The sequence below is a fragment of the Bison bison genome, unplaced genomic scaffold, assembly GCF_000754665.1.
Source record: "Bison bison bison isolate TAMUID 2011002044 unplaced genomic scaffold, Bison_UMD1.0 scf7180017860443, whole genome shotgun sequence".
NCBI lineage: Eukaryota > Metazoa > Chordata > Mammalia > Artiodactyla > Bovidae > Bison > Bison bison.
In genome coordinates this window covers 1523021-1542551 of record NW_011491015.1, presented here as the reverse complement: position 1 = coordinate 1542551, position 19531 = coordinate 1523021, and the positions used below count along the sequence as shown (strand labels likewise).

At 47.1% G+C, this 19531-nt stretch overlaps 1 protein-coding gene across 1 annotated transcript in view; it reads left to right on the top strand.

Moving 5' to 3' along the window:
• Positions 1-19531, top strand: part of SLCO3A1 (solute carrier organic anion transporter family, member 3A1) — a 301013-nt gene that overhangs the window by 272595 nt on the left and 8887 nt on the right. The window contains exons 9-10 of the mRNA XM_010832180.1: positions 9905-10080; positions 13957-14021. Of these exons, the coding sequence (XP_010830482.1) occupies positions 9905-10080; positions 13957-14021 (241 nt within the window). The remainder of the gene's footprint in view (positions 1-9904; positions 10081-13956; positions 14022-19531) is intronic.

Below are 19531 nucleotides of genomic sequence, written 5' to 3'. Positions count from 1 at the left end.
CACTTATCCTCACAACAACCTTGGAAGGAGGTGTTATCCCCTGATTACAGAGGAATCCTTGCCCGAGGTCACATAGACCGTGGTGGCGCCGGCATTGAAACGCAGGGTCTGCTGCATGGCAGTCTCACTGTCTTCCCCGGCCTTCTGACTTCTCTCTTTAGTATGCCTGCCTTTTCCGCCAGTTCAAAGGAGCTTTCCACGTGTGCGCCCCTCAGTCGGGGTTGTGCCTTCACAATCTGACCCTGCTGCCTCTCCAACCTCAGCCTCCCCACTCCACCCCACTCTTGAAGAACCGCTGACGCAGTCAGGCTTCTTGGGGTGCCCCCTGCGTTCCCAGCTCTCTTTCACCTCTGGACCTCTATGCATGCTATTTATCAGGGCAGGTCTTCCCCTAAGCCCTTGACAGTCCTTAACACATCCTTATCCACAGCTGAGAAGCCTCCTCGCACCTCCTCCCTGCTTCCGAGGCTGCACTGACCACCCCGCTCCCCCCCCCCGCCAGTCCCCTCAGAAGCCTCAACACCTGCTCTCCCAGCAGGGTGGCCCCCCTCCACCAGACCGCACGGCCCATGTTCACCTGCATCTCCGTCACTTGCCCATCACTAGGCACCCACATCCATAGATGAGGTTCTGCTGTGGACCCTTGCACTCCCAGTGTTAGCCACAGCTCTGATAAAGGCCCTGGGCTTCCTGCATGCCTGGCTGGAGACTGTGCCAACCTCAGCATGCCCCAGAGAAACTCAGGTGGTAATACCACAACTGGCAGGCAGGTAGGCTGGCCACTGTAGATTTCAATACCGAATACCTCATCTGTGCTTGTCTTTCCCCACTTGACAGCTTCCATCCAGGCTTGTGAAAATCCCCCCTAACTCGATTAGACGTGAATAAATCACCGACAAAATCACTCTGATTGTTAGGAGATCTGGTTCTGTTAGTGGTTTCCTGATATGAGACTTTCCTTCCTGCCCTGGTTTGAGGTTTTGTTTTTTATTGTCTGATCTCATTTCTCCTTGAGTGATAGCAATGGAAGTTTCCAGAATTGCATTTAATATACAATTTCTAATTCTCATTGCACGTGCCCAGGAGGGGTGACGGAAAAGATGGCAACTTAATTTTCTAAGCTTCCTTTGGCAGGAATATATTGTCCAGATTGTTTCTGTCCCTTTCACTCTCAGAAGTAATTATTCCAACAGAAAGCATGTTGGGAGCTGCTGATTGACTGCTGGAAGTTGTATCCTTCTGATGTACTGAATAATTGACTTAGAAAAAGGCTTCTGTCAGCCACCAGTGGAATGTTCAAAGGCAGTACAAGTCCGGCACAGCAGCTTGTGGAGGGCTAAGGATAGACGACTCATCTGTGCCCCGCTCCAGGCCACAGGGATTTATTGAGCACTGGTTTGAATGGAGCTCAAGTAGGTGCTATGGCAGGGAGGGGATGTGGCTACCCATTTTGGATGTGTGCAGGGGGCTCCTTGTTCAGGACAGCGGGTCTCAGGGCTGGCCTTCATCCATGGGGACGCGTGGGTGTTTGCCTGGAGGATAGGATGGGAGGGCACCTGAGTATGGCATGAATATGAGCACAGGATGGTGGGGAGGCTTGAACCTGGTGACATGGGCAAAGCTTTGGTTTGGAGTCAGGAAAGAGGAGAATCTGGAGGGAGGAGCCTGTATCCGTCTGAGCTGCAGCTCCATCCTTCCCCTCCTCTCTGCCCACACCTCCCCCTCGGATGCCAGAGCAGAGAGTGAGCCTGGTGCTCCCCAAAGTGCAACCCTTTCCCTGCCCCTCAGCAGGAGATCATTAAGGCTCTGACGGGATGCAGGTTACCGCGGTGAAGGGTGGATGGAGGTCTCGCTTTCATCACAGAGTTTTTCCTCCGTGGCCGTTATCCTTCAGCCAGTGACCCTGCCAGGGAACAAGCAAGTGCGTTTCTTCTTGCTGTGTTTCAATTTCCCATTTGCCTAGAGGCACATGGGTTGCTTGCTGATGATCTTTGCAACAGGCTCTGAGGTCTTCACCTGGAAATACCGGCTGGGGTTGGGCCAGTGAGGTGAAGAGATTCTAAGTTGCAAAAAGACAGTAATAAATGACAGGAGAAGGTCTGAGGAACTTCGCTGAATCATAAAAAGATCCCGTGAAAGTCTAGGACACATGGGAGTGTGTTATCATTCAAAGGAAGACATCCCAGCTGTTGTACCGTCCCTGGCCTCTGCCACCTCGGGCATCAGGCAGAAGCAGGGCCGGACGCTGCGTGTGTCAGCACTCGCCCTGGCTGGCTCCCTTCTGAACTACAGGACTCAGGTCTTACCTTTCATAGAAATTGCCGTTACTTCCTGGCTGTTGTTGTTTAGTCGCTAAGTCCTGTTCGACTCTTTGAGACCCCATGGACTGTAGCCCACCAGGCTCCTCTGTCCATGGGGTTTCCCAGGCAAGAATGCTGGGGTGGGTTGTCATGCCCTCCTCTGGGGATCTTCCCAACCCAGGGATCGAACCTACGTCTCCTGTGTTGGCAGGTGGATTCTTTACCACTGAGCCACCAGCGCCCTTTTTTCCTGGTAACTGAATACATTTCAGAAAGAAAACCAACATCAGTATTTCAGGACGTTGAGAAAGAAACATTCAAGTTTTCACAGCCTCAAAATACAAAGAACATCATCACCCCCTTGTCTGTCCCCTTAGTGAAGTCAGTGAAGTTGCTCAGTCGTGTCTGACTCTTCGCAATCCCACTGACTGTAGCCTACCAGGCTCCTCCATCCATGGAATTTTCCAGGCAAGAGTACTGGAGTGGGTTGCCATTTTAGAAATGTCATTTTCAACCTAGAGATTAGTTTTACTTGTGCAATTAGTAGAATTGATCCCTCAGTATTGAATACAGAGGGAAAAAGCCCAAACAAAAACAACTTTATTTGCCAGATACTTCAGAAACACTACCGAGGAATATTTTGTACATGTAATATGAGCTGTCAAAATAGCATGCTAATGATTTCCTCCATCAATGGGAAAATGAATCCTAGCTTCGAGAGAGTCATTTTTCTATTTTTATGGTCTCCAGCTTTATTGTAATTATTTATCCCCATCATTGCATGTGAATAGAAACATTTCTCAATTTAAATTAATGGCTGGATGTAGAACAAGAGTAGAATTTTCAGTGACTGTGCTCTTCTTCTTCTGTTGATTTCTTCTTCTGGAGTTTTTAAATTTTTTTGAATAGCGGGTACATTTGTGTGGCTCAAGAACCAGGAAGTATAAACAGGAGGGAGTGCGAACTCCTCCTCTCCATTACTCTCTCCTGTTCACCTGCTGTTTGGTCCACGACTCTGCCCAGTAGGTAATTACTACTATTAGTTTCTTGTATATGCTCCTGGGTTTTCATGCACATTCCAGGTATTATTCTGTAGCTGTTTGTTTACTGTTTGTCATCATTTTTGCCATTTTAATCAGAGGATAATTGCTTTACAATGTTATATTAGTCTCTGCTGCACAATAGCATGAATCAGTTATATATGTACATATATCCCCTCCCTTCCACCCCCACTCCACCCCCCAGGCATCACAGAGCACCGAGCTGAGCTCCTTGTGCTATGCAGCAAGTTCTCCCTAGCTATCTGTTTTATACACAGTAATGTATATGTGTCAATGCTACTTTCTCAATAGCTTGTTTGTTTATCTTTAATTGAAGTATAGATGATTTATAGTGTGTTTATTTTCAGTAAAGTGTACAGAAAAAGTACACAGAAAACATGTATCTCTATTTAGTTCTCTATGCTGAACAGTGGGAGAAGGCAATGGCACCCCACTCCAGTACTCTTGCCTGGAAAATCCCATGGATGGACGAGCCTGGTGGGCTGTAGTCCATGGGGTTGCTAAGAGTTGGACACAACTGAGCAACTTCACTTTCACTTTCATGCATTGGAGAAGGAAATGGCAGCCCACTCCAGTGTTCTTGCTTGGAGAATCCCAGGGATGGGGGAGCCTGGTGGGCTGCCGTCTATGGTGTCGCACAGAGTCAGACACGACTGAAGTGACTTAGCAGCAGCATGCTGAACAGTAGGTCCTTGTTGGTTATCTGTTTTGTACTGTAGCTTGTTACTTGTGTTTTTTTGTTGTTAATAGTTTATCGTGGACTTTTTTCATGTTAGTGTGTAAGGAGCATGCTGATACCTTTGTGCAGCTGCATAATCTTCCATTGTGTGAGCCTACTGGTGTGTATCTAACCAACCCCTATTGATGGTCATTCAGGTGGATGCAAAACTTTAGTTCCTGCAGGCACTGTTGTGACTGGAGTTGGACTTACATCATTCTATGCCCGGGCAAGTCTGCCTGTAGGATAAATTCTCGTAGAATTTCCGAGCTAATCCCACCCTGTCCGCCAGGTCACCAGCACTGCTTCCAATTCTTGTCAGGCCAGCTCCTCTGTGTGCAATGGGGCCATCTAATTATCAACGAGATCTCTCAGGATAGGAAAGCCTGGTCCTGCCACCCACACATGGTACCAGGCAGAGACTCCAACTCTCACATCATTTCTCCCCCAGAGAATGGCAGACTGAGAAGACGTTCCTTTGCCATGCGGATGGAAAACCAGACATTTGCCAGGTCAGGAATGGTAAACTCCTTTCCTGGAGCCTAATGTGCTTTCTTCATAGTTAAATATATTGGGGGCTGCCAAGGACAGCACTAGGGGGGCTGCCACTTTATGCAGGACGTGGTCGTCGGCAGGCAGTTGCCAAGGTCCACCTGCATTCTGGACTGTTGTATACACACAGGGTGAGAATCAGATCCCCACCAACAAGCCTCTCCTTCCCTCATACCCAGGTTGCTGCTGTTCAGTCGCTCAGTCGTGTCTGACTCTTTGCGACGCCATGGACTGCAGCACACCAGGCTTCCCAGTCCTCCTCTGTCTCCTGGAGTTTGCTTAGACTCCTGTGCACTGAGCCCATGCTGCCCAGGTTGTCTCTGTATTTTCAGGCTTTCCAGTGATCGGGGCTCTCGCAGGTCTCAGTTAACTTGCGTGCCCAGTCAATATCAGCAAAGGCCTGTCCTACTCCTCCCTGCTCGCTTGGGATCGTAGGGTGAAGCCCCAGTGCTGGAAAGTCCTCTCTTCCAATCATGTACCCCGTGATAATTATTTCCACCACACTGGGACATCAGGAGGGAAGATTCTAGATCAATCTGCAGTCTCTTGTATCACCTGGGCCCAAATAAAGGACCTTTTCCATCCCTTGCCTTCAGACTTATGCTTAGCATTTACCCTTGGTTTCTCTGTGGGCAGGGTCCTAGGAATGTTCCAGCCTGTACCCTAGGCCTCCGGACCACCTGCGTTTTCTGTTCATCCTGTCGAACTGACTCTTGTAACCAAGAGGGAAACCCATCCAAGTTCCCACTCAGATCACTAGCGCTTACCTCCTCCCCAGCCTCTTTCACAGCTCATCTCAAATAGGTTTAATCTGAATAAATGAGTACAGAGTTGCCTAGGTCCTTTGGGAGGGACCCATCCATTTTCAGGGGGCTTCCCAGGTGGCCAGTGGATAAAGAATCCACCTGCAATGCAGGAGACATGGGTTTGATCCCTGGGTCAGGAAGATCCTCTGGAGGAGGGCATGGCAAGCCACTCTAGTTTTCTTGCCTGGAGAATCCTATGGATAGAGGAGCCCGGGCCACGGTCCATAGAGTCACAAAGAGTCGGACAGGAATGGAGCAACTGAGCATGCATGCACATCCATTTCCAGCATCTCTCCTTGGCACCAGGGCAAGCCAGTATCGCCACTGATCACGGGCCCATTCTCCCCTCTCCTAGCACCTATAGCCCAACAGGGGCCTCATTTCTGTCCAGCCACCTGGCCTGCCCTGGGTCCATTCTTGTCCCATTCTCCCTGGCTCTGTGCTCTCACCCCTCCCCATGCCTTGGCTGCACATCCCAGGATGGCTCGGCCCCGCCGTTCACTCACACCATTCACGGGATTGTGCCTTCCTGGACAAGTTTGCCTTACCTGGGCCATATGGACTGGGTAGTCACTGACATAAAGGCGTCTTATTCCAGTAGGGCCACGATCGCAGCCCGATCAAGGGAAGACCCTCTTCAGAAGGGGATTTTCACATCTCAGAGCAGAGGCAGTCCAGGCAGTTTCCTCTTATGGTAAATGGAATACAGTTGAGCCATAGCCCAGGTGCAGAGCAGAAATCTAAGACTGGGTGTAGGTTCCAATTACAAAGTACTCATTAAACTAAACAGAGCTCACCAGTCACGCAGTTCATTCAAAGGGTACTGATCACCTCACAGTCCTAAAGGCTACAAGAGTCAGAACTCAGTTCCCGGGGTCTGAGTTCTAAGCCAGCTCCTCATGGATGGGCCAGTTTCCTGTTTCTACCTGAGCACTCTCTGAGTCCACGTGGTTCTAAGGACCCCAGTCCCAAATCGCTTTTTCCTCACAGGCTACAGGAGGGACCAAAGAGAAAAGGATGGGGTGGTTTGAACTAGGGCAGGGTTTGAGAGATGTTTTGTCTTTGTTGTTTAGTTGTTTAGGATGTGGTAAAACGAACGGACCTTCAGGGTTCATTCATTCATTCAGTACTGTCCTCTCGAGCTAGGGATAAGTCAGGAATCAAAACCACAGTGGTTTCTGTCCTTATTAGCCTTATGGTGGCGAGGAGGCTTTGACATAGGAGTACGGGGGAGGTCGAGAATTTACCATCACATTTCTATAGAGTTTGTCATTTCTAAGATAAGAGATGTGGAAGGAAAGGACTTGGGGGCTGGGAGCGTATATATCTGTCAGGGTTTGGTCAGGAAAACAGCACCCACACGTCTTTTGGAAGTACAGGGTTTAGTATAGGAAATAGAACTTATGTAGCGTGGCGGAGTTGGGGAATTGGGATCTGGAAGAAGTGAGATGAAGGACTGGAGAAAAGTCACCACACCCCCAGAAGTATCAGTTCAGGTGGGCAGGCTGAGGCTTATGGGAAATTCCCCAGAAGCTGTGCCCAGCGGGCTGCTCAGTGAGATGAAGGGGGCACTCAGGGACGTCAGCAAGACTGCATCCAGGTCAGTAGAGGTGGGCACAGGGCCTCTGTTGTCAGCAGGGTGGTCAGAAAAGAAGGTGGGTGCACACAGCGATGGTAGGGCCAACCGGCTCCTCCTGGGCACCTCCGCATTTGTCTGTCCCCAGGTCTGACCATCTGACCCCTGCCTCACTTACGAATCTCTTCTGTGTTTCCTCTGGTCCAGCTCTCGTCGTGCAGGGACGGGAATCCTAAGGAGATGGTTCCCCGCCCTGGACAGTAGAGTAGTGCCAAGATGCCAGCACAGAATCCCCTACAGGGCGCTCATCCTGGAGTTGGTTTTGATGTCTCAGCATGTTCAGAGGCTTAGGAAGGGGCATCCCGGGTGGGTCTGGGATGGGTGTGAGTTAGAGATGAAATTTAGGAGAGTCATCAGAAACCATCTGCATGCATGCTCAGTTGCTCAGTCATGTCTGACTCCGTGTGACCCCATGGCCTGTAGCCTGCAGGCTCCTCTGTCCATGGGATTCTCCAGGCAATAACACTGGAGTGGGTTGTCATGCCCTCTTCCAGGGGATCTTCCTGGCCCAGGGATTGAACCCGTGTCTCTTAACGTCTCCTGCATTGGCAGACAGGTTCTTTATCACTAGCGCCACCTGGGGAGCTCCATCAGAAAGCACATGGATGTAACACAATCTAGGGAAAAGTGCAGGGTGAGAAGGGAAGAGAATCTGGACCAGAGCCCCAAGGAGCTCTGGCATTTTCGAGTAGGAGAGGGGGCAGGTGCCAGCAAGGAAAATGCAAAAGGGAAGAAGGAAACCAGAGAGTGAGCCGTGGAAGCCATGAAGGCAGTGGGTCACAGGCACGCACTCAAGGGGCTCCAGGGAGAGAAAAGTGGACGGAGGGGTTGTCTGTGGAGGTCACTGGTGAGCTTAGCTGATCTGATCGCTGCATGTAGGAATCTAAGCCAGGTGGAGTGAGTCAAGAGCATGGAGGTAGTGAGCATGAACAGCTGGAAAAGTTTAGCTTCAGCATTCAGGGTGTGGGAAGAGGAAGGATCAGTTTCCTCTCCTCAGAAGAGAGGGAAGTGGCATTTTCATTTTAAGTTGAGGAGAAGCCTTTGTTTGTTATTCAGTCAGTAAATCATGTCTGACTCTTTGCAACCCCATGGACTGTAGCATACCAAGCTTCCCTGTCCTCTATCTCCCAGAGTTTGTTCAAACTCATGTCCATTGTGTCGGTGATGCCATCCAACCATCTCATCCTCTGTTGCCCCTTCTCCTCCTGCGCTCACTCTTTCCCAGCATCAGGGGTTCTTCCAGTGAATCGGCTCTTTCAGGGAGAAGCCCTGTTTCCTGATAAAAGTAGAGGAAGATCTGTTCCCATTCGCATCCTAAAACCACCTGCTGAGTTTCCTCTATTGCGTCTCAGCACTGTCATAAGACAGTGCTCGATAGATCACAGAAATGACGCGTTCTTATCCCAGGAGCTTAAGGTCTCCAGAAGGATAGCAAGGGTCTCTGCCATGGGGTGAGGAGTGTGTCCCCGTGGAGGGAAGTGCCAGCTCAGATGGGGGCAACTGGGGAGGCCTTGCAACCAAATGAAATGTCAGTACTGGGTTTTGAAGATCTGTGATTTCTCTGGGCAGAGATGTGTGCAAAGAGACAGAGGGGCTGAGCCTCAGCACCTTTCACCACAGGAGATGCCCCTGGGTGCTGTAATGGGGCCATTTATACAAAAGCACCTGCTGTCGGAAGATGGCTTAGGAAGAGGGGTCCAGCCCCACCCTGTGTCTCCCCCTCCTTCCCACGGGTAAAAGCTTCTTGTGGGGCACAGTCATACAGGATGGAGCCCCAGTCTGGCGGGGAAAGAAAGGGAGAGGGAGGAGGAGAGGTGCAAGGATGGGAGACGGGCTGAGGAGGGGGCACGTAAAAACCAAAGAGGATTTGTTTGACCCTCAGGAGGATTTACCCCAGCATGTGCTCTGAGAGCCAAGCAGCCCTAGAAAGAAAGGCAATGAATCATTTATGATTGTTTTCATTTTGTATTCATTAAAGACCTCTGCACTATTATTATCAAACCTTAATTGGCTTGGCTGTTAGCTAGCGCTGCCTTTCCCTGCACCCTTGTTTCTCCCTTCACCATCAGAAACTCCTCTGGAGCATGAGCCAGGACCATGCTGGGGAGCCGGGGCAGCTGGGCAAGAATCCACCCGAAGATCAAATGGAATGCAGCTGCTTGGCTCTCTCCTCTCTGATCATATATTAATAAATGTATCTCGCTGGTCTCCAGCTCACTCCCCACCATCCGCTCTCAGCTCCCTGCCATCTCTGCACCCTCTTTGCTCTCTCAGCCACTCGAGAAGTCTCCCGTTAGCCAGCCCCCTCTCACGGCCCCACGAGCCCAGCAGCTTCACGCATGACAGCACACATGCTTTGTTCCAGGTGCCATGGTGGGCAGTGAACCAGCAACCATATGCAGGTTACCTGATTTACTTCTTTCAATACACTTCAGTGTAATTATAACTGCACAAAAGAGAGGACAAATTGGCAAGTGATTACATTGTTAATTTGCCAGTGTTTTATCACATTGTGGAAGCACGATTTCCTCTCTAATTGTGTGGGGGTTGGGCAACGCGTTTGTCTACAGTGTGGGCTTATCGAGGAATTCTGGGGCATAGAAATGAAATACACAGGAGACGGGGAAATCAGCTCTTCTCCCCATAAATATTCCTTTATTTTGCATGTGTCTTGCAGCCTCCTTCAAAAAAGCTAATTCGTTGATTCAGGCCTAATTATTGAAATGCTCCAGAATGCATAATCAGGCTGTGACAGACCCAGCTGATGGATGGCTTTAGATCTGGAGAAGGGAGATAGCCCCAGTTAACAGGGCTGACTGCTTCCCTTCCAGAATCTCACTGGCTGTGCATGCCTCATGACCATCCCACCTGAGAACGCGACCGTGATTCCTGGAAAATGCCCCAGTCCCGGGTGTCAAGAGGCCTTCCTCACCTTCCTGTGTGTGATGTGTGTCTGTAGCATGATCGGGGCCATGGCTCAGACGCCTTCGGTCATCATCCTCATCAGGTAAGCACAGCCCCAGGGACCGGAGAGCCAGCCGCCCCGCCCCACCTCCCTCCCTGCTGTGTGTCTGCAGTTCTCCCAGAAATCAGAGCTCTGGGGACTGTATGAGTCTTGCAAGCCAGCTTCCCTAGGCTGATAGGAATCAGTTATGTTTGATGGAAACCTCACAGCAAAAGTAAGGCTTCCCCAGTGGCTCAGACAGTAAAGAATCTGCCTGCAATCCAAGAGACCTGGATTCAATCCCTGGGTTGGGAAGAGCCCCTGGAGAAGGGAATGGCAACCCACTCTAGTATTCTTGCCTGGAGAATCCCCATGGACAGAGGAGCCTGGTGGGCTACAGTCTGTGGGGTTGCAAAGAGTCAGACATGACTGAGCGACTAACACTTTGAACTTTCACGCCAAAAGTAGAAAGCACAGCCCAAGAGAAAACACTGCACTTTCATGTCCTACCAGGAACAGACTCTGCAGGTAATTTTGAAAGGTACTGCAGTCTTTCATTGATATTTGCAAAGAGCAACACTGTTGGAGTGAAATGAAAATGGCGTGGGAATAGCCAAGTCCCCGTGTCTGGCTCCTGTCTCAGGGCACTGATTCGTAGTATGACCTTGGGCTCAGTGTTGTTTCTGAATCTGGAACTGGAGGTGATGTCAATGGTCCTGCCTGCCTCCTGCAGTGGGCTGGGTCCTGCTGAGACCATGTGTGTGCAAACTCTGTAAAGATATAACAGGTCATTGACAAGGTATGATGCAGTGCTGAGTGGCTCCGTGGAAGCAAGCAGTGACTGCTTTTGTATAGATGGATAATTGGAGAGAGTCAGCCATAATTCTGTGTTTCCCCGTTTCTTGGGAACTATCGTGGTGGGTGGGTGAGGTGTCTTAAAGGTGAATTATTGAGTAATTTTCTGAGTAACTTACACAGTTGCAAAGTTATCTAGATTTGCATGAGGAACCCAGAAGAGGCAGGCTTCATGTCTGGTGACCATCTTTTACAGAGGAAGTGGTACTAAGCACAGATAGCCGGGATGTGGTTATCCAAACAAACCAATTCAATCCCAAGGGCTGGACATAAAAGTAGGAATGAAATGCTTGGATGCAGCCTGTACAAATATACATTTTATTGTTGTTTAAGTCGCTAAGTATTCAACTCTTTTGTGACCCCATGGACTGTAGTGCATCAGGCTCCTCTGTCCATGGGATTTCCCAGGCAGGAATCCCAGAGTAGGTTGCCATTTTCTTCTCTGAGAGATCTTCCTGACCAAGGGACTGAACCCATATCTCCTGCATTGGCAGGCAGATTCTTTACCACTGAGCCACCAGGGAAGCCCTGGTATGTAACATTTGCAGCTGCTTTATCCAGCCTCTCTGTGTCTACTACATTTCCTGATCTTGGTTAGAATTCACAAGGAAAAGGATTTATACAAAGTACTTATGTTTTAAAGTTTTTAGCAAAGCTTTTTCAATGTGCAGAAGCAATAATGGTACAATAGCAAATTGCCATTTTATACTTGTTAAATTTGAAAAAATAATTTTTAAAAATTCACACCCAGTTCTGTAAGCAAGGCTCTAACAAAACAGGTAAAGTCACACCTTTCTGCTGCCATTGAGAAATATACTGATCCTTTCATAAAAGCAAGGTGGCAAATATGAGTTCAAGAGCCATAAAAACATTCAGTTTGTTTTTTTTTTTAATGAGGTAACCCTACCCCTTGCCACTTATCTTAAGAAAATACTCTACGAGAAGAAAAGCTCAATGCAGACAGATTTTTATTACAGTGTTAACTATAATAGCAGAAAAATCTGAATTGGAATAGTGAGTTAAATTATAGTCCCACAGCTCAGTGGAATAATGAAAATTCTTAAGAATGTGAGAAGTGTTTATGAAATGAACTGTTGACTTTAACTTATATATGGAGAATGGATTAGATATAATATGCACTGGATAAAACCCATCAGATCTCAGGCATGGGTTTGGGGTGGCTGCATTATTTTTGTTGCTAGGAATTCCCATGAAGTTGTATTGTACCAGTTGACACACAAAAGGCACCAAAAAGCAAGAAAAATGACCCTTACAGCCTTTAGCAATGACTGGTCCCCTTTTTTCTCTGCCCTTGACTCTGCTGCAAAAACCCAGCTCAGTAGTTGTGGCTGCAGACCAAACACAGAAAGTCAGCCGAGACCTGAATCGTGTCCAAATCTCAGCTTGATAAACAGCTTTTGGAGATTTTCAGGAAATATGTGATTCCCTTTCAGTGGACCAGCAACAGATGGCCTAAATGACCTAGGTGGGGCCCTGTGCACCTCATAGCTCCACGCTGCTGGGGCCGGCTGGAGGTACGTGCCATCACAGATGTTCTAGGCAGACACAAGGGCACAGACGGTCTGAGCCACAACCCAGATTATGGGCACCAGCCCTTGTCCCATCCCAGAGCAGTGGGCCCACTTCCACTCTTACTCCAAACAGAAGCATACTTGCCAACAGCAGCACTCAGGACATCCACAGGTGTGAGGATACCGGCTATTTAATGAGTCACATAGGGGCCAGCACTGGGCTCTTTGTTTTCAGGATTTATTTGGCTGCATCAGGTCTTAGTTGTGTCATCAGGGGTCTTTCGTTGTGGCATACAGACTCTAGTTGCGGGGCTCGGGCTCCAGAGCACACAGGCTCAGTTGCTCCATGGCAACGTGGGATCTTAGTTTCCTGACCAGGGGTCGATCCTGCGACTTCTGCATTGGAAGGCAGATTCTTACCACCGAACCACTAGGGAAGTCCCCAGCCTCTTGTTTTTTGGTTTGTGTGTTTGTGTTTTATTACTCAGCATCTGCTGTGTGTCACACACCACACTGATGATGAATAAGACACAAATAGTCCTTGGCCTCAAGGAGAAAGACAAGCATTGAGTCAGTACTAGTTGCTAGAGTAAGAGGCCTGACAGAGGAGAGCTGTGACTAGCTGTGAGGGCCTCTCTACTTGGAATCAGTCATCATTTCCAACCCCCCCTCCTGTCACTCTTATCCAAGACAGTGTGAGAATGTTCTAGAAAATGTTTGAAAAGATCGTGCTCAGGGACTGCTGTGGGTAAACCAAAGCCAGGGGCACTGAGTCAGTTCAAAACAAAGGCATGTGACCATATAAAGCTGTGTGTGTGTTAGTCGCTCAGTCGTGTCCGACTCTTTGTGACCCCGTGGACTGTGGCCCACCAGGCTCCTCTGTCCATGGGATTCTCCAGGCAAAAATACTGGGACAGGTCGCCATTTCCTCCTCCAGGGGGTCTTCCTGACCCAGAGACCGAACTCACGTCTCCTTCAGGCAGATTCTTTCCCACTGAGCCACCTGGGAAGGCCAAATAAAGGCACCTTTCCAGTTTAAAAGGTACCAAAGCTGGATACAGATGAATGGACTGTTTCACAAGTGGTCCATCTAGGGAACCAACCCATGCTAGTCTGGTTGATTTCGCAAAATGATGCAGAATGACAGAGGTGTTTATGGTTCTGGCCTATCTGAGTAGCATAAGGGGAACTGTCTTCCCCATTGATATTTCCCCTGATACATGTACCCACCAACTTAAGATGTTTCCCCATGCCGGCAAACGCAAAATGCCTTTGAATGAAGACTTTGGGAACAAATTTGCATTCCATCCTTCAAATGACTAGTTTTAGTTAATAAAAAACACTGCTAAATTCCTAAACTTATCTTGTCCCTGCAGATGCAGTGATTTTTCAGACTTTTGGCAGGGAAGGTGAAAAAAGCAAAAGAACAAAACCATTAATAATTTTCTAAGGAAGGGCTCTGATGGACAGCAGCGAATGACTCTGGGGTCTGTTAATTAAAGTGAAGCGATAAGAATCTTTTCTTTTTTCCTCTTCATCTCTTTGCATGTAGGACAGTCAGCCCTGAACTCAAATCGTACGCCCTGGGAGTTCTTTTTCTCCTCCTCCGTTTGTTGGGTACGTATTCTTTCTTTATTCCCTCAGTAATGAATCAGATGCTTATAACCAGGTGAGTGCATATATGAGTGCAATCATGACCAGGTGAGTACAGATCACTGGAATCATCCCTTGAGTTGTCTTTTTTCTTATGAAGTTTAATTTTGATAACAAGAGAAAGGTCTGTTAAATGTTGTTCGGGGTTTAGACCTACACTCGCACACTCCCTGGATATCACAGAGTTTTTGTTGGTATTAACTGTGCCTTCGTGCCACCCTGAATTTTCATTGGCACAAGGAAGAAAAGTGAGGAACCAAAAAGAAAGGAATTTGATGGTGTCATTGGGCACCCTCATTAAGCAACCCATGAGCAGCTTGTGAAATGCTTCATTTATGGGCCTGCCAGCTGGGGGAGAGAGGTATTCTCATAATGCTTCCCAAATGGAAACTTCGCATCCTTTAAATTTTTCCAAACTGATTTAGTTTCCAAACTGATTTCCAAACTGGTTTCCAAACTGATTTACCTTGGGTTTCTGTTGCTACTGCTGCTGCTGCTGCTACGTCACTTCAGTCGTGTCCGACTCTGTGCAACCCCATAGACGGCAGCCCACCAGGCTCCCCCATCCCTGGGATTCTCCAGGCAAGAATACTGGAGTGGGTTGCCATTTCCTTCTCCAATGCATGAAAGTGAAAAGTGAAAGTGAAGTCACTCAGTCGTGTCCGACTTGTAGCGACCCCATGGACTGCAGCCTTCCAGACTCCTCCGTCCATGGGATTTTCCAGGCAAGAGTACTGGAGTGGGGTGCCATTGCCTTCTCCACCTTGGGTTTCTAGGATAAGGCAAATATGACCTTCATGCTATAAAGCCTATATTCTGTAGTTTGGTATGGACAGAAGAAATTAAGTCTAAGATGGGAATAGCCCATGGTTCTCCTGGAGTGCTGGGACCAGCTGAGGAGAAGCTGGAAAAGCCAATCAGATAAACCTTCTCTCTGTGGACCACACTGCTGCTTTATGAACTCCCTTTATCAAGGCCAAGATCAAGATAGGATGACATTTTTTTTCTTGAAATGATAAGGCTGTGGTCTTCCTTAGTGAATATTAAGTGATAAATAAAAATGGAAAGGAAGATAACCATGGCCTATACCTTCAGAATAAAAAGTTCTCATTCCAAATAGTATATAACCTGAATGAGCACAAAGACTAACTATAGAAATGTTTATAAAAATATTCACAAAAGTGAAAAATCGGCAACAATTCAAACATCCATCAGCAGGGAATTAGTTAAATCCATTATGGGTTCTAATTTCAGTAGGATTTATGTACCCCTTTAAACTGGAAAGAAAAATATTGATAAACTTGGAAAGGGTACATGGTAAGTGGAGGGAGAAAGAGGTCTATATTGTATATGCAAATGTTTTTAAAGTATACATGAAAGTCCCAGTCATGTCCAACTCTTTGCGATCCCACGGACTATACAGTCCATGGAATTCTCCAGGCCGGAATACTGGAGTGGGTAGTCTTTACCTTCTCCAGGAGATCTTCAAGACCCAGGAAACAAACCCAGATTCCTGAATTGCAGGCAGATTCTTTACCAACTGAGCTATCAGGGATATATATATAGGGGAAAATACTGGAAAGCTAGATAAGAAAATGGTATCAGCTATTATAATTGAATAGTGAGGCTATAAATGATATTTTATAAATTCATTTTTAAAATTTGAATGAAAAAATGTTATTACTTTCATAATGAGATTATATTCTATATAATTGCTATGTGAAAGAAAAATATTCACCCTTAAATCCATTAATAAGATGAGGCCCTCCCTGGGGAATGGAAAATACTTACATCTGCCCTAGCTCTGCCTGTAGCAAACCACTTCCAGTCCAGGTTGTGACCTCTTTTGCCATGTCCATGACAAGACCTGGGAATCTTCTTAATCACTGTCAGTCCACATCGTTGGGATAAATGGAGAATCTTTTTTTTTTTAATTTAAATTTATTTATTTTAATTAGAGGCTGATTACTTTACAATATTGTATTGGTTTTGCCATACATCAACATGCATCCGCCATGGGTATACACGTGTTCCCAGTCCTGAACCCCCCTCCCTCCTCCCTCCCCGTACCATCCCTCTGGGTCATCCCAGTGCACCAGCCCCAAGCTTCCTGTATCCTGCATCGAACCTGGACTGGCGATTCATTTCTTATATGATATTATACATGTTTCAGTGCCATTCTCCCAAATTATCCCCCGCCTCCCTCTCCCACAGAGTCCAAAAGACTGTTCTATACATCTGTGTCTCTTTTGCTGTCTTGCATACAGGATTATCGTTACCATCTTTCTAAATTCCATATATATGCATGAATGGAGAATCTTAAACAGCATCTTTGTCTTATTTCTGGTTCATGGAAAATAGAACCAGAAATAGTAACCAGGTATAGTAATACCCAGTGCAAACAAGTTCAACTGTAATTCAAACTAAAACATTTTAGGCCTTCCTAGAATTCATAGTGGCCTTTAAAGCCAACTACACAGGGTACTAATTATGGTGGAGTTTTTTTCTCTCATCACTGGGAGGATAGAAAATGCATGTGTGGTGATGCCCCCCATTCCACCCTGGTTAGGTGGATGGACAGATGAATGTGTAATATCAGGTAGCAGGTTGGAGACCCTTATTTCTGAAAATGGTGAAACCATCCCACATGCGGCTTCCTTGGTGGCTCAGCTGGGGGAGAATCTACCTGCAGTGGGGAAGCCTGGGTTTGATCCCTAGGTTGGGAAGATGCCCAGAGAAGGAAACGGATACCCACTCCAGTATTCTGGCCTGGAGAAGTCCATGGACTGTAGAGTCCATGGGTCCGCAAAGAGTCGGACACAATGGAGTGACTTTCACTTTTTCACTTTCACTACTTCCATTCTACATACACATTCACTCAACAAACTGACATTTATTGAGCATATAATGTGTTCAGAGCTTCATGAACCATACCCAGGCAAGTGAGCCCAGCATTGCTCTTAGGGAATTCCTTTAGGAGCTGAACAGAGAAACAAAAAGCCCTCCATTTATGGGATTACTACAGAGATCTTTTGTACCTCTAAACACATGCTGAGGACTCAATATAGTGAGTAAAAAATAACCTTCAGAATAATTTTGATAACACAAAATGTAAGAAAAATTTGCAAGTTGTTTTCAAAATGAAAATAATGAAAATTATGAGACACTTGAAGACAGAAATGGAAAATTATACAGCATGTGTAATGTGACACCATTAAGATCACTGTATGTTGCTCTAAAGCTCAAACATTATCTAAACGAGTATGTTGCAACTTCTGTGATATAATCTACAGCAAGAGATGAACTTTATATTGTGGCCCAGTGCATTCATATGAATAAATACAACTGAAGCAAAGATTTCATGAAAAATATTCACCCTTAATGTGTGTGATGTGCTCTGATATTTTCTATTCTATTTCATTCTTTTAAAATAGTGGGTCATGACCAACTATATTGATTGTATTGTCCAACTGGGTCACACATCAGAGTTTAGAAAACAGCTGTAGAAGGATATGCCACAGTTTCATCTTTTAATTAAAAGTGGCTCATCAGAGAAGTCTTTGCCCGATTCCATTTCCTGCAGCACCCAATGAGATTAACCACCATTACAGTTAATGAAGGACCAACCGAGAAATCAGATTTCAAGACATTGTCAAGCTTTGTGCTTGGCCCCACTTGGGTAATGGGTGATGGTAAGGACCTCACAGTTCAGTGTGATGAAACTGGAGATGCAGTCAGTAGAGAGGTGTAGGGTGGATGTGTGCGAGAGCCACCCAACCTGGGGTTGGGGATGGGAGTGTGGGTGAAAGAATGTGATAGTAACCTGAAGCATGAAGAATGCAGAAGAGTTACCTTGCTAGCAAAAAGGAGAGAGTGCTTTAGACCGAGGGACTTAAAGGAGCAAAAGCCTGGAAGTGAACAAAGGCTGAAGCCTGTTTGGGGGCTGCAGGAAGCCCTTGTGGCTGGAGGGGATGGCTGTCAAGGACATGATCAGAAAGAATTGCTGCGCTGTTGACAAGGTTGACCTTTATCCCCAAGGCAAATGAAATCATTGATGGACTTTAACATGGGGATAAGATCCATTGTGCATTTTTAGAAAGGCCTACTGTCTGCCACACAGAGAATGTGGGAACTGAATATTAAGCCACTGGTATAACAGAGGAGCTGACAGAGAACCATGTGAGGATGCTGGCCACCAAGATGGGGAGCTGTGGACAGAGGAAAAGTGTCAAGGCCTAGTCCCTGAATGGAAGTGTACAGACTGAAGCATCGAAGAGGGAGGAATCCACAGTGACAGTGCCTTATGAAAGGTTTGGATCATGTGATACATGGGCGATGTTTTTAAAGCAGGAGGACCAGAATGAGGAGCAAGCTTTTGGGAGTGGCATAGACCAACACCATCCAATAGACCTTCCTGCAGTGGTGGAAGTGCTCCATGTCTATGCCACGTGGGGCTGTGGAGCACTTGAAATGTGGTTTCTGTAAACTGGCTTCTCCTTATTTTTGTTGATTTTCATTTACGTAGCTGCGTGTGACCAGTGACTATCATACTGGACTGTGCAGGATGCACCACCATTGGTGGGTCAGAGCTTGAGGCAGTGGGGGCAGCGTGGGGAGACTGCTCTTTGCAGATACTTGGCTGTGAGGAGTGTAAAGAAAGAGGGAAAGACCCAGAAGTGAATGCGGGTTATCTTCCCTTGTTTTAAATGCTGATAGAAAGGAGGTGTCAGAAAGGGCAGAGACCTTGGCACCAAGAGCTTCCTACATAGCCCATGGGCGCCCTGGAGTAGGAGCAGTAACGTGGTTGGTGATATCAGTGGTGAGTGGGGAGGAATATGGAGCAAAGAGATTAAGAGTAGTGGTCACAGTAGGGCTAATGCAACTGACCATGGTGCCTGAGCTGGACAAAGACGAGGTAAGCTAGGAGAGGGGAGAAAGAACAGAGAGAGAGAGGGCACATAGGAGCTGGATGTAGTAATTCATGAAAAAAGAGTTGCAATCTGCAGCCAGAGCTTTGTTGTCTGACTTTGAGGTGGTGGAGCAGTTTTGAGAAATGACAAAACCCAGAGAGGAAAGAAACAGCCTTGACATTGAAAATGAGTTATTGAAAGGCCTGAGTGAGAGCTCATGTCCATGGAGAAGTTCAAGTCACCCAGGACAGTGGCGGAATTTGAGTGGAAGAGGACAGAGTTGGATAAAGGGTCAGGAAATTCAGAGTAAATGAATGACTTACTCAAAGCAGAACGCCTGATGTAATCAAATCCATCCTTTTTCATCCTTATACAAATGTCCTGATCACTGTTTTTCTCTCTGGGTGTGGGCATAACATCCACTCAAGGGTCTGATCTCATTCCTGGGGAGTCTGTTGCATGCCGCAGATGCTACACCAAATTCGACTGGATTCACTACCACGAACTCTCCTCCACAAATGCCTGCTCTTGGTTTTCCAGAACAACAAGCTGGGCAAAGATCAT